General features: G+C 40.9%; 1 protein-coding gene across 1 annotated transcript in view; it reads left to right on the top strand.

Moving 5' to 3' along the window:
- The first annotated feature begins 913 nt into the window (after positions 1–913).
- The window catches only part of CCDC178 (coiled-coil domain containing 178), a 173908-nt gene continuing 148304 nt past the window's right edge, over positions 914–26517 (top strand). Inside the window, exons 1-10 of the mRNA XM_048507311.1 lie at positions 914–953; positions 1479–1618; positions 3391–3425; positions 4820–4911; positions 11371–11565; positions 19049–19269; positions 19820–19962; positions 24074–24227; positions 25214–25309; positions 25396–25532. Coding sequence (XP_048363268.1) covers positions 1493–1618; positions 3391–3425; positions 4820–4911; positions 11371–11565; positions 19049–19269; positions 19820–19962; positions 24074–24227; positions 25214–25309; positions 25396–25532 — 1199 coding nt within the window. The 5' untranslated portion in view covers positions 914–953; positions 1479–1492. The remainder of the gene's footprint in view (positions 954–1478; positions 1619–3390; positions 3426–4819; positions 4912–11370; positions 11566–19048; positions 19270–19819; positions 19963–24073; positions 24228–25213; positions 25310–25395; positions 25533–26517) is intronic.

The raw sequence follows: 26517 nt of genomic DNA, 5'->3' as shown, positions 1-26517 counted from the left end.
GTATACTGCTGGAAATTTACTACCATGTTCTGCAGCTGCGCCCACTTTTATTATTATTTATTGGACTTAATAGGTCACCCCTCCCCTTTCAGGCAAGGTGTTTAGTGCTTGGAAAGGTGGCAGAGAAAAATGAAAGTTAAACTCTGACTGTTTGTATACTTGTCTCCAGAGGCATACAGCCTATAGGGACATGGAGTCACCCAGGAGCTGGCCTGAAGGGAGGCAGGGGGCGGGGCTCAGCTGCCTGGGCCACCCACCCCACCCTACCACACCTCCTGGCCTCCCTGCAGGCTGGCTCCTAGCATCCCCAGGCCCTGCATGGAGGCCAGGGGCATAACTTGGTGGCGGGTGGCCCCGAACCCTCTCCCTGAACCCCACCTCATACCCCCTGAAGCCCCACCTCATACCTCCCTGAAGCCCCACCCCCCAGTCTCTGTGCAGATCGGCTCCTGGCATCTTCAGGAACTGGCCTGCAAGGAAGCCAGGGGGCAGGGCTTGGTGCCCCCAAGTCATGCCCCCAAGCCCCTGCCCCCCAAAAGTGTTGTCTCTGGGCACCATTTCCCCCCAATACGCTTCTGCTTGTCTCACATGTACATATCTTTTACCATGGCCATAATAATAATAATAATTATTTCCTACATGTATACTATAATAACAATGTTGTAAACATAAGTTTTGAATAAGAATTTTTTTAAAAAATAAACAAGGCTGTGCAGAACTGTGACAGCAGTGACTGGAATATAGTTATATTTGTCATCTTCCAGCAATCACAGGTCGCCACCAGAAGCTATTTTTTTCTACTGAAACTGTGTATCATTTAAATTTTGTAAGAAAAAATAGACTTTGCTTTTTTATGTTGCAATTGCATTGATCTGGTACGTTATTTATTTATTTCATTTACAGTCTGCCTTGTTGAAACTTGAGGTGGATTACAGAATAAGAAAACAATAAAGGTAGGCCTCATATATGCAACAAACAGTACAATAAAGCTGGATTACAAAATAATAACAGTAGAATGCATCAATAAACAATTCACAGAGTAAAAATTTCAATTTTTTCAGATACTAAAGCTATAACTCTGTTTCCTTCATAAAACAGTATATTCCTTTATTGTGATGATGCTGTCCTTAAATACCTTTTACTCAAGGTAATGTATTTATTTCTAATCAGCTCACCTGTATATTGGGATTCATACCTTCTTTAAAACAAATTCATACTACACCCCATCCTAATCTAGCAACTGTGACTGCATTTGTAAAGATCTATTCAATAACTGTGGCTCTGTCAAATAGTTAGTAACAGCAATAGTGCCAATCAGGTATTTGGGAGAAATGGCTGATCAACACAGTTATCATCTGATAGGAACTGCATATGCACAGCTGAATCACAGCATGGAACTAAAGTGTTCCTGTATATACACAATGATTGCAACTTCTAAAATGCTTACTTCCCCCCATCACCAACTGGAATTATTTTAGGTGCAAATGAAAAGATGTCATTGGACACTCCCTCCAAGCAACGTAGTTGTACTACTGTAATTACTCCATCTGCATGTGTTAACAAAGCGATTAATCACATTCAAGATCTAGAAGTGAACATGGAAGCATCCTTTCAACAGGTACCACATGTCTGCAGTAGTTTAAAGTCAGTAGATGATTATTAATTCTACTATGGAATACTGTCATCTAGGAGATACAAGCTTCATTTGTCTTCTGTGAAAATGTCAAAATAGTCAAACTGTTTCACTTGTTTTGGAGGAGCCTTAATCTACCTTAACATAATCCATCCAACCATCCTGTTTCTTACATAATTATGAAAGCATAGAAGGGACATCTTTATTTTTGTAATTTTGTTTTGAAAAAGGAAGAATGGTACTTTACAATCCTACAATGGCAGTCTGGCAGTCCTGTGCACAGTTTCTGGGAAGTAACTCTCGTTGATTAATTTCTTCCAAGCAAGCAATCATTGAGTTCATAGTAAGTGTGTTTGGAGAGTGTGAACTAGACTTCACTCCCAAACATACTTATTAGGTAGTAAATCTCATTGGACTCTTGAGACATTCTTATAATTTGATAAAAATAAATTTGCTTTGGTTGTCATGATGCATATAGTTAAGGTAGATGAGATGGCATCTAGAGACAATGCTGTCCTTCTCTCTCCCACTTGCCCATCAAAAAGTGTTTCTGGTAGCAAAAAAATCTTATAGCTGCGTAGGTAAAGTTTTTTGTTTGCTGAAACAATCTCTAACAAATCATGGATTCTACCAAAGCTGTTCATCAACCTTTGAGCAACTTCTGGAGGGAGAGGCCATATGTAGCGGCACTTAAGATTGCTACTTGCACAATGCCTCAAAAGTCCAGCCCTGAGGAAAACCAGCTTTTGGCAAGATTGTAGTCATAATGGAGATTATTTGAGTTCCTCCCCCCTCCCCCCCCCCAAGATGCTTCTGACTGCTTTTGTGCATTTTTAGCTTTCAATTTAGGGTGTGGGGGGGAGCAGGTTTCTGACCCTTTTATAGAAACAAAAGAATAAAAATAGGCAGTATTCTGCATAGCTACTCAGTTCAGTGTGGACCTGTTTCCTCATTTATGACATTCTATCCAATGAGTGCAGAGGTATTGGTAGGAGTGCCAAACATTTGCCACTTTCTTTTCCATATTAAAATGTTAACTTATGCTTAGTGGATTATATATATTCTGTTTTTGTATTAAGGTTTTTGCTTTTTATGTCAGACATTCTTATGGCCCACCCACTACTAAATTTGTTTTTCAGGCTTGCTACCTGATCAGGAATGGAGCTTTCCTTTGCAATGTAGAACCAAAATACTTTGAAGTAGGGATTCAGCAGAATTTAAGGCACTATTGGCACCAGCAATGCAGGACTAATCTTAGGGCTCAGTGCCTATAGAGTTTTCCCTTATATATAAGATCACAAATAGCACAAAAGTTGGTCCTTTGCTTCAATTTTGCTTAGTTCTACAATTTTGCTTAGTTACACATCACTTAGTAATGTGAACACACATGGCAGATGTTTGTTCCTTAATTAGCAGGGTGATGATGGAATGATAATTTTTATTATCTAAGAAATTGTAGTATGTTGTAGTAAAAATTACAGTTACTTGACTTGCAGTGTTCAGGAAGTCAACATTCAAATATGCAGCACCTTATATGTGCCCCACAAGTTATAGCAGGACTGCAAATAGAGATGGATATGTGTCTATGAAATGAAATTGTGGCTCCCAAAACAATTTAAAAAAAATTATGCTTATTTATATATTTATATATGCTTATCTTATAATGTGCAACTGTTATTATACCTTCAATGTAAACGTTAATGTGTATTGTAATATAATCTAAATTATCTACTCAAACAAGTCATTTTTAATTACAGTATGATCGTTTATGTAAGTTGGAGAACATTTCATGGTAAGGATCTTATGAGTGTGCTTTAATAATTTTGTGAGGTATCATTGTAACATGAACAATCACGTGCTGTGAATTTACCAAATTTCTCCTCTATTTTGCATGGAAATGTAATATGGATTTTAAAAAACTAGTATGTTACAAGGCTAGATCAAGAGTTCTTAAATTATATTTCCTTGAAGCTGCCTTTCACTGAATGAGACCATCAGTTTATCAAGGTCAATATTGTCTACTCAGACTGGCAGCAACTTTCCATTGTCAGGTAGAGGTCTTTCCCATCACCTGCTGTCTCACACTTTTAACTGGAGAACCAAGAGACTGAACTTGTTGCGTGCTGAGTAGATGCTCTGCCAGTGAGCCACAACATTTCTGCATGGTTCTGTAAGTCAATACAACTATTCTAAACATGAGATAAAATGAATAGTTTTAGCTGGTGGTACATATTATTATTTTGGAATTAATATTAGAGAGAAGGTGAGAAGAGCCAAAAAGTAGGGAAGAGTGATTTAGAGGTCTATATCCTAATTGCATCCCAGTAGCACCAGGGGTCCCCAATCCTTTTACGCCTGTGGATGTCTTTGGAATTTCAACACAGTATGCTGTGTGCAGCCACAAAATGGTGGAGGTGGAGTCAACTACAAAATGGTTGCTCATCTCTCCTTCACTCCCAGAGTGAGATGTGGTATGGTGTTGTGGTGGCAGTTGCTGTTGAAACAACATTAAAACATCTGCACAGCTAATCAGAAATCTTGCTGGTCAAAACCCTCACCTGGCCCCACCCACTTTAAAATATTTGATGGGCACCAGGAAAGGTGTTGGTGGGTGCCATGGGTGCTGTTATGGGGACCACTGCACTACATGTAACAAATTGTAATGTGAAGTCTTAACCTTTGGTTATGTTGAAATATATCTAAAGGTTATTTTCTATCAGTAGAAGGCAGAGACAAGTTTTATCAGTTCCTCCAGTGTTGCCCCATCCCTCAGAAACAGCATTTGTTTGAGCTTAATGGATAACAATAGAAGAAAAGTGATGAAAGTCACCCCCTTTCTGCTGATATAAATGATTTCATGCTGGCAGAAAATGACCTTTGGATCCAGTCAGTTTTAAAAATTGCTTTGTAGTATAATATTGACAAAATAAGGGATTCCTGCCCAAAGAAAATCTAAATATCAACAGTAGGGGGTGATAACAGACGTGGTAGGAATGAATGGTAATGCTGAGAAAAAGCGAATGTTAATAAATACGGTGTGTATATTTTATTTTGTTTTCTTTGGGGATGAGAATTGGAGGACTTAAAGAGATGTCGGATAGTCTCACAGAAAATCTGAAGAAACAGAAGTGACGTGTAGATGAGGGGAAGCCGTTCTAGATTTTAAATGTTGACTTCTTTTTTAAGGTATTCAGATATGAAAATTACTGAAGAAACTACAGATATCTGGCTAACAGCCCCTCCTGAATTAAAGGCTGAAGAGTCAATGTATTGGAAAGGTATGATTACTTACTTACTTCCTTTGTCAGAATTTTCTGGGATAAAATTTTTTGAGTTGACTTAAATCTACTGTTGTTGTACAAGGAAGAATATTACCAAATGAGGAATGTGAATGGAAATGTGGCTTTAAGAAAGAATGGGGCACTGTGGACAATTCCTTAGGATCAGACAGTGAGGAATTTTGATATCTGTAGACAAGGACGTAGGTAAGGGGGGTTCCCGGGTTCAACTCCCCCCATTACATGTCTGAAGCTCCGCCCCGTTTGTGAGCTTTTTTGTATTTTTTAGTGTTTTTTCATTTTGTGGCCTGTAGGGGGAACAGTTTTTAGGCTAGCAGCACCAAAATTTCAGGGATTTTTGGGAGACTCTTCTGATGGTACCACCCAGATTTGGTGACGTTTGGTTCAAAGGGGGTGCCCCCATCCCCCATTGTTTCCAATGGGAGCTGATAGAAGATGGGGGCGACACTTTTGAGGGTCCATAACCTGAAACAAACTTCATGAAACCTGGGTGTATCATCAGGAGAATCTCCTAAGATACCCTAAAATTTTGGTTCTGCTAGCTTAACAATTGCACCCCTGACAGCAGGCACCCTCCAAATTTCCCCCAGATTCTCCTTTTAAATCCACCCCCTTCGACATGGATTTAAAGGGAGAATCTGAGGTCCCCAGTTTAAACATTGAAAGTGATGCTGTTTCAGGGTGGGGGAGAATCCACCCCAAAACAGCATCACTTTCAATGTTCTTTAAACTGGGAACCCCAGGTTCTCCCTTTAAGGTGGATTTAAAAGGAGAATCTGGGCTCCCTAGTTTAAACACTATTGAAAATGATACCGTTTGGGGGTGGATTCCAGCATCACAGTGGCTGCCCATTGGGGGGGGGGGGGGCACAAAACTCAGATTCTGCATCGGGCTCCATTTTCCCTAGCTATGCTGCTGCCTGGAGGGGAGGGCAGAAGGGACTGCCAGCTGACGGCTGGGAGACCAGCCAGTGGGGGGCGGGCAGGTGAGGCAGGGGAGTCTGCTGTCTCCAACCTCGGGGAGCTGCTTTTATAAGCACTGAGGCTGGGGGCATGGCTTGGGGAGGCGTGGCCACACCCCCACGGGCAGGTGGGGGCAGGACCCCTCCCCTCAAACCTATCCCATAAAAAATCTATACCTATCTCACTGTCTGTAGAGCTCTTACTTGGTCCCTCACACAAGTCAAAGATTGTATGTACCCAAAATACAGTCTATCTTCTTCCTCTCAGCCTTCTAATGTTACATCTCCTGCTTTGCCAGTAAAGGTGGTAAACAGCCACACATTTCCAGATACCTGGAATATCATTAAACAAACAAGGAATACCTGCAATGTACACTGAGAGAGAAGAGGCAGATAAAAGAGGGTGGATTTATTATTTTCCTCTTAGGACATTATGTGTTCCTTGTCTAGTGAATAGGATTCAAGCAGAAGTCTCTGTTTATTTACTTTATTTATGCCCTGTCTTTCTTTCTCATGGAGACCCAAAGCAGCTTCCATTATTCTTTTTTCTTCCATTTTATCCTCACAACTACTTTGTGAGGCTGACTGGCCAAAGGCACCCTGCAAGCTTCTCTGACAGGCCCACTCCACACAGACCAACAAAAATGGGTTTGGAACGGTAACAAACTGTTTTGGGGGGGGGGGCACCACACAGATCCCTCCCCTAAAATGAGCCACCCCATGTTATTTTCCCCAAACTGTTTTTTTGGAGAATCGCACTATTAGCGAGTCTTTAAAAAAATCCCAGGTTGCAGCCGCTTGCAAGTGAATGGCTGGCCAGGAGGCAATTTATTTGCCTCTGTTTTCCTTTCTTAAAAATTTTTTTCGCAGCTTACATCTGTGTAGGTTGTATTGTGAGATATCAGCATGGCTGTGGGGGTTCATTTGTGCATGCCTGCATAGCTGTGCATCAATGGGAAGTAAATAAAAAATACATGCACCTACATGCGAAGGCGCAACAGCAACCCGCAGTTTTTCCGATGGCTTTAATCGCAGCCTACACGGATGCATGGAAACGTGAAAACAGGAAAAGGATTACTTTATCCCAACTGCAACCTGCTATACCTTTGCTATGTGGAGTGGGCCATAGAGTTCAAATGTAACCACTATACCACATCATGAAAACTACAGTGACACTGTGCTAGGCCTCTTCAGGGTCCCTTCATCCATTGGATTCATGGAACTTGTTTGGTGGGAGGAAGGCTGCGAAGATCAATATTGTGTCTTGAGAACTCTGGGTATTTGGTATTAGGCCATTTCAAGTTTGTTATCTCTCTGATCCTTGACAAACAAGGGGATACTAGGGAGGCCTGAATACTGGGTCTTTTCATAATTCTTCTGCAGCCTTTACAGTAGGTTCTGGACTGAAGGATAGGGTAGTGAACTTTCTCTCTCTTCCCTTTAATTCCAAATATCACATAAGTGGCAAACCATTTGGTTCTCCTTAGCCTCCCAGACTTTGAACTCTGACTGTCTTGGGGCTGTTCCTGTGTACTGTTTTTTGATGCCAGGGATTTCCCCAGCAATAGGAGGGTACAGACATTGAACTAATCAGTCCGTTTTTTAGAACTGAGGGGTGGGAGTACTTCTGATCCCTTATAGTTTTGAGGGGTCTTGTAAAAACTTACATAGTTGTAGTATGCAAAATTAATCAGTTAAAATTTAAGAGGTAGTGCCATTAAGTGCCATAGACAGAAATTTTGCACTGCCAAAGTCACATTAGGATCAGTATCCTCTAGTAACTTAGCTCTGAGCTCCTGTTTTGCAACAGGGCTCAATTTCTGGATATATTTATTAATCCATTTTTCATGAGCCATGTTGTATTTCTTATAGTCAATAAAGAAATGCCAGACGGTATCTAAATCCCTGATTTACAGTCACAAAACCGTTTAGATAAAGGGATGTGGGGAAAGTCTTCAAAGTTCAGAGACCCAAATAATGTAGCATAATTTTTGTGCTCTGCAGCAGGTGCTCTGTTTATCAAACTGTAAGATACTAAGTTTGATTTGTTTGCATGAGATCCATTTGATTAAGGGTTTCCAGGGAAAGGCCCAGTTTTTGTAATCTGTCATCCACCAGTTTCAGCCACGAGCTTTGAAAGCCATTTTTGGCCTGATAGTACAGATAGTAGCTCTCTGACGAGTGATAAATTTTTAATCTAAGAGTAAAGGTTGCTATCCATACCTTGGCCTCCAGGGATGGTTCAGCAAATTCCAAGTGAATGGCTGGGCAAGAAATACACATAGAGATGTTTGAAAGTGAGTGTAGGAAGGAATTTAAACATGAATCATACTTTTCATTGATCTTGGCTATTGTTAGTGATGCTCCATATAATAGGATAGGAGCTACCTTTGCCTGAAAGGAACCAATAGCAGCAGGTAAATAGTTACCACCCACGGTCCAAAAGAATCTCAGGAGGATTGAGGAGTATATTGATGCTAACCTTTTAGCAGCAGTAATCTATCCTATCCAGGACAGATTATGGGAAAAGATACTACCAAGGTAGTGAAAGGTGTTCACCTGCTCAATTGACTGGCTGTTTATAAACCAAGGTAAATGACATGATGGAGCACTTTTAAAGAAAATCATAACTTTGGTCTTTTGGTAATTGATACCTAAGAACTCTCTAGAACAGTACTGTGCAAAAGCACTCATCAATCGCCTTAGCCCAATTTGAGATCGAGATAGCAGGATGGTGTCCTCTGAATAAAACAAATTTGAGATAGGTCTGCAAGATAGCTGTGGAGGATGGAATAGTTTGCCTGAAAGAGAACTATCAATCTTATTTAGATAAAAGTCAAAGCGGTAGGGAGCCAAAAGGCCACCTTGACACACAGCTGTTTATTTTGATTACTTTGATCAGTTGGCCATTTTCTCCACATATCACCTGTGCAGTATTATTTGAATATAGTTTTATATTAACCAGAGGAGTCAAAGATCCATAGAGGTCTTCGCTAATTGTTCCCACAGTCTGGTGTGGGGAATACTAACAAAAGCCCTTTTTAGATTATTAAAAGCCTCATAAAATTTTCTGCCAAGTGGTTTGATATATTTTTCAATCAGATGGGCAAGTACTGAAGAAGAAAAAGACTTTATTTACAGTCAATGACCAAATATGGGCAAGTATTGTGTAGCGGTTGATATTAGCGGCCCCTCTTTTAAACCATTGTGGGAATACTGTAGTGGGTGAAACTTTTATTTTACTACTATTCTAGGAGAATAATGTGTGCACACATTACAACTTTTTGGCAATATCAGCCTTAGCTAATATAGCTTCTTCAGTTGTTGGCAGAGAAAAGGACTGTACTTCCCCAAGTGAGGGGATCAGCAAGGAAAGGGTCCTTTGCTGCAGTGATAAGTCTGTGCTAATGTTCTGGACAATTTGATCAAAAGTGCCACTTTTGGAAGGGGAACAGCTCCAAAAAATTATCCACTAAAGATCAACAATACTCATTTCTTCTATCAGAAGATCTGGCAAAAGTGATTTGTCCCTGGCTTCTGTGAAGTTGAACTCTGCTTGTGATTTTTTTCCCCACTTTAGAAATAATGTGCTGTATCCTTATGTTGGATGGTCCATCCCAAGGAAGTTTCAGCTGAACCATTTCAATTATAGTGGTTTGTTTTCCAGATTTCTTATCAAACAGACTCTATAAAGGATTCATTAATCATTATCCACAACCAGTGAGGTAGCTATAGATTTTTTATGGGGTGGGTTTGGGCATGGCCATGCCTCCCCAAGCTCCGCCCCCAGCCTCAGGGCTTCAAGGCCGGGGTTGGCTATCTCCCCCGCCCTGCTCCCCGCCCCTGCCCCCGACCTGCTTCCTGCCCCCCCACCGGCTGGGAGCCCAGCCGGCAGCCAGCAGTCCCTTCTTCTCTCCCCAATGGGGAGAAAAGGCTCCCCAACCCCACACCCCAGCCATGCCTCCCAAGCCCCACTCCCCGGCCTCAGTGCTTATAAAAACAGCTCTCTGAGGCTGGGGACAGCAGTCTTTTCTCCCCAAAGGGGAGGGAAGAACGGCTGGCTGCTGGCTGGGTTCCCAGATGGGGGGGGGCAGAGCTTCAGACATGTAATAGGGGGGTTGAACCCAGGAACCCCCCCCTTACCTACATCCTTGTCCATAACTAAAATTCTCAGAGTCTCAGTAACATTGATGTCTAACTGGAAATGATTCAAGTGAAGGGTACTTCCTATCTTTCTGTTTTTTTCTGTTTTTCCTCAAGATGGTACTTGTGGAAAAAATTGATTTCATGTAGGAAATTAGTTACGGAACAAACCTAAGCAGGTCTGGGGTGCTGTCTGGTTTCCGGGCTGTATGGCCGTGTTCTAGCAGCATTCTCTCCTGACGTTTCGCCTGCATCTGTGGCTGGCATCTTCAGATCCTCTGAAGATGCCAGCCACAGTCTAACCCGTGAAAGCCTTCGACTAAGCAGGTCTGTTTATAATTAAGTTCCATTTAATTCATTGGGGCTTATGCTAAGAAAGTGCTTTTGGGGCTTACTCTAAGAAATACCTTACATTGTCTTGCATTTCCCTACACCTTGATTCACATCTCAAATTTTGCTCAAGAATTTCTGTGGGTGTTTTAGCAAAGTGGATGGATTTAAATGAGCCCTTCGGGGATAGGGCGGTATATTAAATAATAATAATAATAATAATAATAATAATAATATTAATAATAATAATAATAATAATTAATAATAATAATAATAATAATAATAATAATAATAATAATAATAATAATAATAATAATAATAATAATAATAATAGAAATATTTAATCCAAGTGATTGTGGCAGAAACAACTCATGTTCAAATGTGAGCTCTTGGCCTTGTACAGCAAAAATGTTTCAAATTGAGTCAGATTAAACTATAGGGAGGCCATCAATCATTGATAGAACATCTGTTTTACATGCAGAAGATCTTAAATTCAGTCTCCAGTTAAAAGAATCAGGTAAGAGATAGTGTAAAAGGCTTTGAAGCATTGGGTCCAATCAGAGAAGACAGTACTGATCTCAGTAGACCAGTGGTCTAACTTATTCATGTTTTTTTCATGAATGTATGAACAGCTGAAGTGATCTCAGTAATTAGCAAAATTGAGGGAGTTTTGGCAACCATTTAATTAAATGTGTTTTTGTTCATTTTGCAATAAGTCAGTGAATGCAGAATCTCTATTGCAATAAAACGTTGATTTGTGTATAGTTTCTGTACTTTAATGTACAAAGTTCTGGGGCAGTATGTGTGACATGGTACCATGTTGAAAGCAGAGCTGAAATTTAGAGATGTTTATTTATTTGGTTTAAAATATTTATGCCCCACCGTTCCTTTCAAGAAAAAACCGAAGGCATTTTACCAATATAACACGATAGCAACAGACAATAAAGCAACAAAATAGACCTAAAATGCTGTAGTACATTTTAAACATTTTTTTATTTTTAAAGATATACAGCCTTTAAAGCAGAAAACAACCGATGTTCTGGCAGAGGCCACAGAGTTAGTTACAAGACTAGAACATGAACGTAAAGCTGCTGAAGAAGCTTTGGAGGTTGAAATACGCCGCAGGAAAAAGCTACGTTTAAATTCTGATTACCTGTCCCTTTGGAGGCTCCAACAGCTTCCCATAGCTGTTCAAAAAGGTATGAAAATACCAATAGAAGTGGGGGGGGGGGGGGGGGCACAATTATCTGATATACTGGTAAACTGTTAGATTTTTTTCTAGACAGTATATACATACTACTTTGTCCTTTGTGGAACTGGACATTCATATTAGAAGTTGTAATGATAATGATAATATCTAACAGGCAAATTATTTACCTGGCTGTTTAAAATAGCTAAGGCATTTGTGATAGCCATTGGGGAAGGAGAATTATTTTCCCTTTCTCTTTACCAAATAATGAATTGAAACTTATTCCAAGCTGTCATATTCAAAAGTTTAAGATTCAGGATGCGCCATTTACTTTAGGGCAAAATTAGGCAATACTAAATCCCTGAGTCTATTATGGTTATGTGGTGTCATTATAGAGCTTAGATTTTAACTTTTTAAAGTGCCATGCCCCCCAGGTCTTGATGGAGACCATCAGTGGCGTTCCTGCCTAGGGACAGGGGTACCCTATGTCCCCAGGCGCCCCCATTTAGTCACGTGGGGGGGCGCCAACATTTCAGGGTTGTTTGTGTGTTTTTAAAGTTTTAAAGTGTTTTTTCACGTTCCGGCCTGCAGGGGGCGCATTTTTAAGGCTAGCAACACCAAAATTTCAGGGTACCATCCAGAGACTGTCCTGATAATACCATCCAAATTTGGTGATGTTTGGTTCAGGGGCAGCAAAGTTATGGACCCCCAAAGGGGGTGCCCCCATTCCCATTGTTTTCAATGGGAGCTAACAGGAGATGGGGGCTACCCATTTGAGGGACCATAACTTTGGTCCCCCTGAACATAACTTCACCAAACTTGGGTGGCATCATAAGAATAGTTAACAGATGATATCCTGAAATTTTGGTGTCACTAGCTTTAAAAATACACCCCTTCCAGGCACCCCAAGAAATGTGCCCAAGATTCTTTGTTTTGCAGTGATTTTGCTCCATTGTAGCCAATGGGGAATTTCTGAGTGTGTAGGCAGGCTGCACATTTTTGAAGATAGAGGCACCAGACTTTCAGGGTGGCTCCAGGAGGGCCTCCTGGTAATATCATCCAGGTTTGGAGACCTTTGCTTCTGGGGGTTCAATTTTATGGGCCCCAAAAATGTGCAGCGTGCCTCAGAAATGGCTTGGAGTTGTTGCTCAGGCTAACAACCTACCTCATAGGGTTGTTGTGATTAGGAAATTAGGAAAAGAGTTGGTGGGGAGAGAGCCATGTATGTTTTGCTGGGAGTGGGAGGTGTTTTGTGAGCTGGTACAAAAAATCATTGTCATGGTCATGGTGGGGGGGGGGGCACCCATACGCCAGGCGGGGGGTGCGCCAAACTCAGGTTTTGTCCCTGGGCGCCAGTTTGCCTAGGTACGCCCCTGGAGACCATGGCATGAAGAATGAAGTTATTTCGTATCTCCCCTCCATGCTGTTGTCAAGAACCAAAAAGGCTGGTGGTGAGGAGTGGTCTTAAGACATCATGCATGGTTGAGGGCTTCTACACTATCCCTAGAAACCAAAGCCAAAATGGAAGATCTAAGTATGTTCCCTCATAATGTGGTGATTTTCACAGATGCATTGATGAGTAGTTGGGGGGGGGGGGCACAAAGTGGCAACTCTATGGCATGGGGGAAAGGTTTCAGTCTAAATCTGTGTTGCATATAAATGAGCAGCTGACTCTAATCTGGAGAATTGGATTTGATTCCCCACTCTTATACATGAAGCCTGCTGAATAGCCTTGGGGGGATTCCACATGGGCCAAAAACAGCAGTGTGAAAAAGGTGTGAAAAAGGTTTAAACCCTTTTACACCATTTTAAATCATTTTACACCATTTCCGCACCACTATTTTTGGCCCATTCAGAATCTTCCTTGGACTAGCCACAGTTCTTTCAGAAATCTGTCAGTCCCATCTACCTCATAAGGTGCCTGTGGTAGGGAGGGGAAGGGAAGGTGATTTTGAGACTCTTTTGAGACTCTTTTGAGACTCTTTAAAGGTAGAGGGGGAAAGTGAGGCATAAAAATCAACCCTTCTTCTTCAGTTGGGATCATCCTATTTGATAATAAAGAGCATCTCTAGTGGTAAAGTCTCTATAAGAACATAAGAACATAAGAACAAGCCAGCTGGATCAGACCAAAGTCCATCTAGTCCAGCTCTCTGCTACTCGCAGTGGCCCACCAGGTGCCTTTGGTAGCTCACATGTAGGATGTGAACGCAATGGCCTTCTGCGGCTGTTGCTCCAGATCACCTGGTCTGTTAAGGCATTTGCAATCTCAGATCAAAGAGGATCAAGATTGGTAGCCATAAATCGACTTCTCCTCCATAAATCTGTCCAAGCTCCTTTTAAAGCTATAAAGGTTTGTGGCCATCACCACCTCCTGTGGCAGCATATTCCAAACACCCTCAATCAAGCACGCTAAGTGAAGAAGTGTTTCCTTTTATTAGTCCTAATTCTTCCCCCCAGCATTTTCAATGCAAGATGCCCCCCTGGTTCTTAGTATTGTGAGAGAAAGAGAGAAAAATTTCTCTCTGTCAACATTTTTTCTACCCCATGCATAATTTTGTAGACTTCAATCATATCCCCCCCCCAGTCACCTCCTCTCCACACTAAAGAGTCCCAAACACTGCAGCCTCTCCTCATAGGGAAGGTGCTCCAGTCCCTCAATAATCATCCCTTTTAAGTTGCCCTTCTCTGCACTTTTTCTATCTCCCTCAATATCCTTTTTGAGATGCGCTTACCCAGAACTGGACACAAGTACTCCAAGTGCGGATTCGCGACCACTGCTTTATATAAGAGGGCATGACAATCTTTGCAGTTTTATTATCAATTTCCTTTCTAATGATCCCCAGCATAGAGTTTGCCTTTTTTCACAGCTGGCGTTATGCATTGAGTTGACATTCCCATGGAACTACTTCAACTACAGATGCCTAAATCCCTTTCCTGGTCTGTGACTGATAGCACTGACCCCTGTAAGCGTTGTATGTGAAGTTTGGATTTTTGCCCCTATGTGCATCACTACTCTTTACATTTTGCTTACATTGAACTGCATTTTGCCATTTCTGAGCTCCACTCATCTAATTTATCAAGGTCCGGCTTGGAGCTCTTTCGCCATAATCCCCTTTGTGAGTTCTCACCACCCTTACATAATTTGGTATGCATCTGCAAACTTGGCCACCACGCTTACTCCACCCCTACTCTCCAGTTCATTTATGAATAGGTTAAAGAGCACTGGTCCCAAAACGGATCCTTGGGGGACACCCACTCCCGGCATCTCTCCATTGTGAGAACTTCCCATTTACACCCACTCTTTGTTTCCTGTTTCTCAACCAGTTTTTTAATCCATAGGGAGGACTTCCCCTCTTATTCCCTTCATTGCTGAGTTTTTCCTTTTCAACAGTCTCTGGTGAGGAACTTTGTCAAAAGCCTTTTGGAAATCCAAGTAGACTTAATGTCCACCGGTCTCAATTCCCCTGTCCACATGCCTGTTTACACCCCTCAAAGGAACCTCTAGTAAGTTTGTAAGACAGGATTTGCCTCTGCAAAAAAGCCATGCTGACTCTTTCTCAAGCAGGTCTTGTTTCTTTTCTACATGTTTTATAATTTTATTCTTTAATGATAGATTCTACTAATTTACCAGGAACAGATGTCAAACTGACTGGCCTGTAATTTCCGGGTCCCCCCCCTAGATCCCTTTCTTTTTAAAGATTGGTGTGACATTGGCCATCTTCCAGTCTTCAGGGATGGAGCCTGATTTCAGGGATAAGTTGCATATTAAAGTGAGAAGATCAGCAATTTCATGCTTGAGCTCTTTAAGCACTCTTGGGTGAATGCAATCTGGGCCAGGGGATTTGCACATTTAGTTTATCAATGGAAGCCAGAACTTCTCTTCCTTGTCTACCACTATCTCTGCTAGTTCCCTCGGATTCGCCTCCCAAGAAGCTTTGGTTCAGGTGCAGGAATGTTCCTCACCTCCTCTTATGAAGACACAGATGCAAAGAATTCATTTAGCTTCTCTGCAATCTCCCTGCCATCTTTTAGCACACCCTTTGTTCCTTTTGTCATCTAACAGGCCTACCGGGGCTTCTCTTGCTGGCTTCCTGCTTTTGATGTACTTGAAGAACTGTTTGTTGTTGGTCTTGTTGCCTATAGCCATGCGTTCCTCATAATCCTTTTTTTTGCCTCCCCTTGCTAGCTAACTTGCTTCTCTTTTTTGCCACCATTTGTGTTCCCTCTCATATTATTCATCAGACAAACTGGACTTCCATTTTCTTAAAAGACATTTTCTTTTTTCTGATAATTTCCTCAACCTCTCTTTGTTAACCATGGTGGCTTTCTTTTGGACTGGGTGCTGCCTTTTTCTAACCTGTGGGAACACATTCCAGCTGAGTTTTTATTACTGTGTTTTTTTAAATAACCTCCAAGCATCCTGGATAGTTTTGACTCTCTTGATTTTCCTTTTCAGCTCTCTGCGCACATTAACTCTCATCTTTGAGAAATTTCCCTTTCTGAAGGCTTAATGTAACTACATTAGTAGTTGCCACTTGTCTGCATGCTGAGATACCTGAATCTGACAGCATTGTGGTTTGCTCCCTACTCTGCCCAACAACACTGGGACTTCCTGCACCAGGTCCTGGGTCCCACATAGAATTAGATCTAGGATCACTCCTCTCCCCTGGTTGGTCTCACAACCATCTGCTCTAAGTTACAGTCATTTAGTATATCCAGGAATGCTCTCTCCTTACTATGACCTGAACATGCATTTTTCCAGTTTCTATATGGGGATAGTTAAAATCACCCATTACCACCAAGCATTTTTGTTTTTGTTGGCCTCTCTAATTTCTTTTTTTTCCATCCTGTGAATCCTCTTTGTGCACTTTTGGTCAGGGGGACGATAATATATTCCTAATATTAAACTGTCCTTCACACCTGGTATTGATATCCACAGTGATTCTGTAGGGGGAACCAGCTCCCCTTGCATTGTCTATTTTATGTGATACCTATGCTCTCTTTGATGTAAAGGGTAACTCCACCCCCAATGTGCTCCCCTGTCCTATCCTTCCTATAGAGCCTGTAGCCTGGTATAACAGCATCCCACTGGTTCTCCTCATTCCACCATGTCTCTGTAATGCCCACTATATCAAAGTCCTCCTTCAAAACTCTGTATTCTAGCTCCCCCATTTTAGGTCGAATGCTTCTACTATTAGCATAGAGACACCTGTATACCCTGTCTCTGTCCCAACCTGGGACTTATGTGCTTTACCCCTCAAGTCTCTTTGTAGACACTATCCCTTGTCACATGCACATTGCTATGTTCCTCGCTTGTATGTGGTTGATTTAGAAAAACCTCCCTCTCTGTCTGCATCCCCATATATACTGTATTCCGAACCGAAGTCACCTCAGCTCCTGTCGGCTTTCCCCCAGTGATCAGTTTAAAAGCTGTTCTGCCACCTTTTTAATGTTGAGCGCCAGCAGCCTGGTTCCTCTTTGGTTAAGATGAAGCCCGTCCCGTTTGTACAGGCCTACCTTGTCCCAAAAGGTTCCCCAGTTCCTGACAAATCTGAAACCCTCTGCCTTACACCACCTTCTCATCCATTACACCACCTTCTCATCCATTACACCACCTTCTCATCTATCATTCCCACCTGTGCTGAATAGCTCCCCTTGCTGCTCTTCCTGCCTCCCACTGTCCAAAAAAGAAAACCTAATGAGGCATTAGAATAAGTGTCAGGTCAGAAGGCTTCTAGCCATTCCTGAATGCCAGGTATAATTTTGTTTAGGTTTGGAATATTGATTGTATATTGAAATGCCATCTGGTTTGGGTAAAACTCTAAATAGGAAAAATACCTTTCTTTCTTTCTTTCTTTCTTTCTTTCTTTCTTTCTTTCTTTCTTTCTTTCTTTCTTTCTTTCTTTCTTTCTTTCTTTCTTTCTTTCTTTCTTTCTTTCTTTCTTTCTTTCTTTCCTTCCTTCCTTCCTTCCTTCCTTCCTTCCTTCCTTCCTTCCTTCCTTCCTTCCTTCCTTCCTTCCTTCCTTCCTTCCTTCCTTCCTTCCTTCCTTCCTTCCTTCCTTCCGTCCGTCCGTCCGTCCGTCCGTCCGTCTGTCTGTCAAGCTAAACTTTGGAAAGTTTTTCCTTGTAATTAGTGGAAGCATACAATGCAAACTGGTGCTAGGGACTCTAACTATGGCCCCCTCTGCACATGCAGAATATGCACTTTCAATCCACTTTCACAATTGTTTGCAAATGGATTTTTCTATTCCACACAGTAAAATCCAGCTGCAAAGTGCATTGAAAGTGGATTGAAAGTGCATTATTCTGCATGTGCTGAAGGAGCTTAAGACTAATCCTTTCCCCTTATACACTACTTGGCAAGCTGGGAAAGATAGCGACAGAAGCTACAACCAGGGCAGACATACAGCCAGGGCAGGTAGAGAGGACAGATATGCTGTGCTACAGCTTGCCACCTTGTGTGATTAGTAGGCCTGCCTACATGCTCTAAAAAGGCAGAGAAAAGCTCATTACTGTACAGATAGGGTAAGGGATAGAGGATTTCCTCCCTCCAGTAGTAGGCAGCCTGCCTAACTAGCAGATGAACTAGCAGGGATTGGAAGCAGAAGGTAAGATTTCTCACTATCCAGTAGTATACACACAAGCAAACACTCAGCTAGATGGGATTCAAGAGATAGGTGATGAGGGAGGATCATGTTCCTTCTATGGAGGGGAAAAATCTGTGAGTCAGGATTGGAGATCTTGCAACACGTATAATTTTTATAGAAGCACTTATGCCTTCTAACACAAATCCACTCCAATCTTATCTGCTGTTAGCCCAGGCAATTACTTCCATAGATGAGAGTCTATTTGTAAGCAAAACCAGAGTGTTCTCTGCCATACCTTTCCTATCTACTTTCCTGTTGTCCAATTTTTTCCCAGGCTGGCTTGCTTCTGGTATTGAAGTTAGACTGGGAGAAAAATGCCAGAAGAGAGCAAATGTCAGTGTAGAATGGCTAGATTTGAGTGCAGTAGCAGTTTAGAGACCAACAAGATTTAGGGGTATAAGGTTTAAAAAGTCAACACTTCATATCTGATGAAGGGAATTTTGAGTCCTGAAAGCTCATACCATGAAAATCTTGTGACTCTTTAAGGTGCTATTGGAATCAAACCTAGAAAGCAGCAAGAGGCAAGAGGAATGTATAGCTAGCTTTATTGGCTTTTCTTGTAATATTTAAAAATATTTGATATTTGACAGAAAGTATCCCTTACAGAAAGAATGTATCATCCGTTACAATGATTTCATTTGGGGGTAGGACAGTTTTATCCAGAAATGTTATCCATTAAAAGCAGTTGAAACAACCATAAGACTGAGTCATCTTAATGACAAATGATCTGAATCCATTTTTTGCATACTGATAGCTATATCTCATAATATTTACCATCTTATATATTTAATCTGTGTTTGTTATAGACATAATTTGTTATAACTCTAGGTTATTTTTCTTCTGCAGAATGGGAGAATTGTTCTCAAGAGATTATAGAATTGCAGTTGCATTTTGAGGATAAAAATCAACAGTTGCAGGCTGCAGTAAGCCAACTGACAAAAATAGAGGTTGCCAATGAAAAAATTCAGGAGAACATAAACTTCATGAAGAAATACAGCCCTCTGCTGGGAGAAAAGCTGACTTATGAAGATCATTGTATAGAAGAAGTTAAGAAGACATATAAAGTGGTAAATCAGATGGATATATTAATTTTATCAATTGATATATGTCCATCAAAATTCATTGTAAATGTAAAATTAAAGCAGCGCTCACAACACCAGAAACAAAAATGTAATCAATTATTGAAAGCAAGGGCAGATATTATTAGAAATAGTGAGTAGGTTTTACCTAAACCATACAACTTTATGTAATAATACATCTACAACCCATAGGCAAAGTGGCTTTTAATAATTAAATCACTATTTTTCTAATTTTTCAGCTTTTTCAACTGATTATTTATATCACTCAGTTGTAGGACAATTCATTGTGTAGCTTGGCTATAAAGTGGTATATAAATCTTTTAAAAATAAATGTAGTTGGGAATCTAACATACTTGTAAGCATTAGGCAATGGAAAGCAGGGATTTAAGTTTAACTTCTTTATTCTTTTAATAATGCATAGAAAAATGCAGAAGTAAATATGTAAAAAACAACACTACATCTACTTTCTACAAGAGAAAATGAAAATAATTGCATTATTCATCTTTTCACTTTCAACCTTTATACATTTCTTTTAAAGACAAAAATTAGATATGATAATGTTCATCAGAAACTACTGGAGGTTAGAAACTTATATCAAAAAACTGAAGAACGGTATGAACAAGAAAAAATATCTATGAATCAGAGAAGAATGACAGCTAACATGTTGTTGAATTGTACTGAGTAAGTGCATTTTAAACCTCTAAAGTGCTGCTCCCCAAGTAGCCTTTTGTGATGAGCAAACTCCCCACTGGGTCAGCAATTGCAAGCATAGTTGGAAAATAGCAAAAAATAAAAACAAATCCGCAGATGAAAACTAATACAAATGTTTAATATTGCTTTGCTGGAGCTGCACACTTCCAGCTGGGGTGAATATAAACACTTTTATAGGGCAGTAACTAGAATTCTGTGCCTCTGATATTATTCCAATTGTCAAGCCATATTACTTTTACTCTGAGGAGATGCCTCTTCAGAGGACACCTGTATTCTTCTTGGTAAGGATTTTTTAAAAGGAGCTAAATTTCTGTGTCTTTTGCTCCTTGATGAGATTTATTGTTCAGTCAAAGGTGAACATAGGCTTATTACGCATAGAACGCTTATCTCGGGATTCTTCTCTGTGTTGTGAGCTTGCAGTGAGCTCTCCTTGCATTTCTCTGTTTATACACAAGGAGGCACTCCCTCCTTTCCCCTGAGTTTTTCTGCAGAGAGCTCTCCAGGTCTGGTTCTTTTAACTCTGCCCATCAAGTGATTCTTGAAGGCCCAGATCTTATTACACCCAGAAGTCAAGACTGCTGACTTAGTCCTTTAAGCTGCACTTATGTCGATATTACTGTCTCAAAAGTAATCCTCCCCCTGTCCCCGCAAATGTGAGAGGCAAAGCAATTCCCTGGACCACAGGCTGCTAAGGAAGGGGACCTATCCAAGAGCAGATATTCTCTCCCCCTCCCCCCCTCTCCACAACACTTCCCGCTGCTGGTGCTGTTGCCCTTGGAGCACAAAGAGTTGTTATCGCCAAGCTCTCTTTATAGTGATAACTGGAAATATCTAGATAATTAGAGTGTTGTGTGAGTGTTGTGTGAGTTAGCAGTGTTGTGTGAGTGAGCAGCACAAGGGAGAGGGAGGGAGGGCTGGCTGTGAGTGGAGGGAAGATCTCTGAGACAAAGATGTGCTCCCTTTCAAATCTCCCTTCTCTGGGGGTGAAGCAAATTAAAAGTCGTGCTAAAAGTGGTCTTGCTTGCCGCAGAAAGAATGGAAAGTGAAAGAGGGGTTGAGAAAACAGGTTCATGCAGAGATTGGTTTCCATCATGCAGCAAGCACATTATGCATAATTGGCCATCGGTGTAACAGTTAATAGAACTAGTAAAACTTCAGAACAGATACCTGGATGGTTTGATCAAAAACCAAGATGGAGCTGACTGATTCAGTTCTCTAGCTGTTAGAATAGATCCGATTACCAGCATGAACAGAAATTTTTGATCAACATATGTTGTTCCCAGGTGATACTGAAGAAATGAAATTGCGCTGTTATACCATTTAGAATATTCTTATCAGTTTCTGGTAATTAGCCTTCATATAGGACAAATACAATAGCATTAAAATTAAAATATAGATACTGTCTTCACAAACAAGATAATCTGCAGCACTGTATAGTACTCCTTTTGGGATATTGTTACTGGAAATGATTATGTTGTAGAGAAAATTAATTAAGATGTATCCTATAGAACCATTGATATCAGTGACACTCAATCTCATTGATTTCAGTGGCACTTAGTGGTATGCAACTTTCTCTGGATCAGGACCATAACATCTTTACTATGGGATGGTCTGATTTGTTGCTGCCATGTCTTGTATGAGAAGAGCTGGCATAAATATTCCACTGTTTCAGGAGAAGGGCAGATAATAGTAAAAGAACATCAGGAACAAATCAATTTTGAAACTAAGGCCCTTTCCGCACACACGGAAATGCACCTCCACCAGCATGAAGTATGCCGGTGGAGGCTCAGGGACCGTTCGCACGCTAGCGTGCGCACAGCCCTGACGTCCCCTGCAGCCGGAGAGGTGGCTCTGTGCGGAGCCACCTCTCGGTGGTCCCCCTCCACTCACCTTCTTGTGCAGCGTCCCTCTGGAGGACTGCAGAGACCCACCCACGCTGCCCTGCGACCTCCAGAGGTCACAGGGCAGCGTGGGCAGGTCTGCAGCCCTCCAGAGGGATGCTGCACAAGAAGGTGAGTGGAACCAAAGGGGAAAGCAGCGGCTTCCCAGCGGTGCGGTTCGCACCGTGCCTCCAGGAAGACGCTGTTTATCAATAACCTCGCTTGAGCGAGGCTTTCAGGGGCGGCTTCATGCTGCCCGGGGAAAGCCAAAACAGCACTGCTGCAGAGCAGCAACACGTCCTGTGCGAACACTCTCCCAGGGATGGCGTTTTTGCCATCCCTGGGATGCTGTATTTGGCCCATGCGGAAAGGGCCTAAGTAAGAGTGATCATGATTGCAGCTCTATGCCAAAGCAGGGTATACGTATAATACAGTGGTGGTGAACCTATGGCATGGGTGCCAGAAGGGCACTCAGAGCCCTCTCTGTGGGCACGTGCAAACAGAGTGCTCCCCCCACACATCTAGGCTGGCCTGGGCCGCTGGGCTTGATTATTAGCATTAAGTCTAAGACCTGTTTTGGGGAAGCAGTGTTGGTAACCCTGTTAAGCACTGTTAAACCCCACTGATTTTCATGGGAAGAACTAAAGTGCAAACCTTTACCAAATCCAAAACCTTTATTAGGTATAAAACCAGTGCCAAGAATTTCAAATACAATAAAAAGATCATTATTGCTCAACTTGCAGTACACAGAGTAAAAATATAGCAACAGCTTCAGAGATTTCAACATTAGAGTTATTTAGAAGTTTAGCCATTTTTATTTTATCAGAAAAAAGCATAAATCCTGTTGGTAACACAGTTCTCAAATCGGTTCTGATGTTGTTGTATTTTGAACAATGAAGCAGAATATGAGAAAGTGTATCAGTTGTATCAGGACAAAATCGACAGCAACGCTCATTTTGTGGAATACCAGAGAAGCGACCTTGAAGATGTACTGATGGAAAAGAGAGTTAAACCTTTGCTCCTGGGGTCAATGACCCATCTGCAATTGTAATTAATAAGTTGTTGCAGGTATATAGCAGGGCTAGATTTCTGAGGGATAATCCCAAAGAATATTGGAGAGCAAGAGCTTTGCGCTTTGCTCAGGAGAAATTGGTACTCTTGATCAAATAATCTAGTCTTTAAGTGATGGTAAATCTCCGGAGCTGTGAGCATTTGTAGGGCCTCCCAAGAGAAGCCCAAGGAAAAGATCTTTTTTTCAATATGTAGCCACCATTTCGAAAGCTGAAGCTCTCTCATTTCTAACTGGGACAAACTGTTAGGGTCAGTGCAGAAACAAAGACGCAGCCAAAACTTAAAAGTCCAAACCTTTACCTGGGAGTAAACTTGGTTGCTGGCAATGGGACTTGCTTCTGAGTAATCCCTCCTAGAGTCGTGATTCATCTGTAGGAAGAGTTGCACGGTTGCTTCAAAGCAAATCCACCAAGTACCACCAAGCTTACTCCTGAGTAACGCATGCCTCAGAGCCAACCGGTTTTTCTAAACTAAAACCTCAGTATTCAGATTAAATTGCTGTGTTGGCACTTTGCGATAAATAAGTGGGTTTTGGGTTGCAATTTGAGCTCTTGGTCTCAAAAACGTTCGCCATCACTGGTATAATACATTTGAAACAAATTTTGTGAAATTATTAATTAATATCTCATACCTGTTATTTTAGCTTTATTAAAGAACTGGCAGATATTTTGTGACCTTAGAAAAGCTTTGAACATTTCTGTCTAGTGATTTTTGTTGCAAACATGCAAAGCAAATTGTTTGTATTTATAGGATGCCAGCCCAATGTGCTTCCTGTAGTTCACATTTTGTTTTTGTGTCTTGCACTCTACTCATATCACTCACCCTGGTGTGGGGAACTTTGTTAAAAACACATCAGTTTAAAATCGATTAGTGATAAGTATACTTACTAGACAATGTAAAGATCACTGGACTCAGTGGACCCATTTCTAAATTAACATTCCCAACAGCACACTATATATTAGTAGTTAAAACAAGAATGTTTCTTATACTAGGAGATGAATTAGGCTAGATGCCTGACTAGAATCAAGTGTCTGTCAGGATTGGTAGTTGATACTCTGTTCATGAATATATTTTCAATAACCCCTAAATACCTTCAGATAAATTAATGGTTTGACTTTGTTCCTTTTTAGAAATGAGTTAAAAGACGCTGAAGCTGGTTACAATGATTTCTGTTTCAAGATCAAAAATATAGAAGAGGAAATAATGCAAAATAAAAATTGCCTTGAAGAATTAACCAAGCAAGAAGCAGACACAAAGACTGACTTAACATCTTGGCAAGACAAAGTAAATTTTGAATATCTGCATGGGTAAAAAAATCTGTAAATAGAACAGCATATAAGACCCTTAACATTTTGTTTATTGAAAATTGGGCCTCCTGTAATACCACAAATATATGCAATATTATCTAGTGAAGTGCATCTATCTGATGCAATTTTTATGCTCTTCATGATGCTCTGATTCTAATAATTTAAAAGATGATCATCATTATGATGATTAAAACACAATTTCGGACAATTAAGAGATGCTATGTTTACTTCAGGGATATGTTCTGTTATATTTGTTGGATGACTATGGGCCTGCATAGAGTTCATGGAAAGCAGAGAGTGATTTGCCATTGCCCTCCTCTGCAGAGTCTTCTTTAGTGGTCTCTCTTCCAAGTACCAACCTTACTTAGCTTCCAACATATGGCGAGATCTGGCTAGATCATGCCACCGCCCCTTCACTCATGCTTGGCCAAATAAAATGTATATGGATATCCCAGTATTTTTTCTTGTAAATAACATGTCCATGAGATTCCAGTTTGAATCAGGACCATGAATGGGGATGAGTCTTGTCCCTCACTATTTCTGACTCTGAATAACCTTGCAGGGCTGTTTCTTGTCCCATTGTTCAATATGACAATTGCATCCCTCATAAGATCATTTTTGGATCAGGAGAATGGTGTTGGAGGTGAAGTTGTAACCCACCTTTTATAGCACAGCCCAAATCAGGATCCCACATATCTATTTTTAAAAGAAAAAAAATACCCTGGGAGCTTGATAGGCAAACTTCCAGCATGTTTTCTGCTACAACCCTCTGTCTCCTTGGACACTTCTTTTCTTCTCAGCTTTGTTGGTAATCTTCAAAATACTTCACTCTCAGTATAACGCATATTGCTCTCCAGAAAACTTCAGTTCTCACTTCTAGGGCCTTAAAATACTCTGATACAAATTTGTGACTCATGTTTGTTGATGTGACAATATTGAATGAGCAATCTTTTTAATGTTTAGATTAACCGTTTAATTACAAAAATTGCTGTTCAAGACAAGGAAAATGAAGAATTACAAGAAGAATATTATAATGAGATGAAAAAGATGAACAATTCGGTAAGTTTAAAATATGTACAATCTTTTTCATTTCACATGCAGCATGTTTTCATATTGTTATACTATAATGCCTTAATGTTTCCTAGAAATGCAGTCAGCAGTCTGATCTGCAGGAACTGAAAGAAACACTTAAGAATCACCTTCAGAAAGTGTCTGATTTGCAGAAAGAAAATGAATATCTTCATGAGGAAAATGAAGGATTTATCCAAAATTTCAAAGAACTGTAAGTGTAATTTTCTTAACTGCATTTTTATTCTGTTAATAACTGATAGGCATAAAATCTTATTCCCAAAACAATAAGTTAAATTTCTTTTGATTTTTTCATCCAGTCAGAAGGATGTACAATTCAACCTATACACGTCTGCTTAGCAGTGTCTGACTGACTGTCAAGGCAATTACTCCCAAACAAATGTGTGTAGACCATTAGCCTAACAGCCCCATCCAAAGCGGGAAGTGAGCAAATTTGCCTATGGAATCCGCATGTGGGCATGCTGGCAGATTTGCCCAGGACAACTGATCTGGTGGAGAGGCAGAACAGTTGGTTCATGGCCGCTGCAACCCTGCCTGGCACTGGAACGGGGCACCATATGCGGCAACCAGTGTCCCTGTACCCCTGCCATCACTAGCATAGTGGGGATGGTCCAGGGGCATGGGTGGGGAGTTGGCTCCTTTCCCCTGTTCGCCCCATTCCCTGGTGGACAGGATGACTGACCAAAAACATGGCAAATGGTTCAGTTCTCAATAATGCCAATAAGCAGCTACTACTTGCATTTACTTCAGCTCACTAGTACTGATCATCATTGATAGCCTGCTGGCATGCACAGAACTCAATACGTTCATTGGGGTTCTATACCATTTGAGTATCACCTTTCTTTCTAATTCCACATATTTTTCAATCTTTATCTTCATCATGCTATCCATAATTCTTTCTATTTTTTCTACTTCCAAGAAATTTTCTTTCTCCCATTTTTGCTTCATTGTTCTTAACATAAATTCTTTATCCTCTACCATATACTTATACACTGATCCTATAACTTTCCCTTTTAATATTTCATGGAATCTTAACCATTGATTTACTGTACAATCACCTTTTATTCTGGATTTCTTTAATCTTTCCCATAACCCCCTTATTACCAGCCAATTCTCTTTCCCTCCAAGTTCTATCAAGTTTTGTAATGATATAATTTCTCCTTCACAGACTAAATCAA

Source organism: Sphaerodactylus townsendi, linkage group LG09, assembly GCF_021028975.2.
Source record: "Sphaerodactylus townsendi isolate TG3544 linkage group LG09, MPM_Stown_v2.3, whole genome shotgun sequence".
Classification (NCBI taxonomy): domain Eukaryota; kingdom Metazoa; phylum Chordata; class Lepidosauria; order Squamata; family Sphaerodactylidae; genus Sphaerodactylus; species Sphaerodactylus townsendi.
The sequence above is the reverse complement of the archived record's forward strand: the minus strand, read 5'-3'. Positions and strand labels throughout refer to the sequence as shown.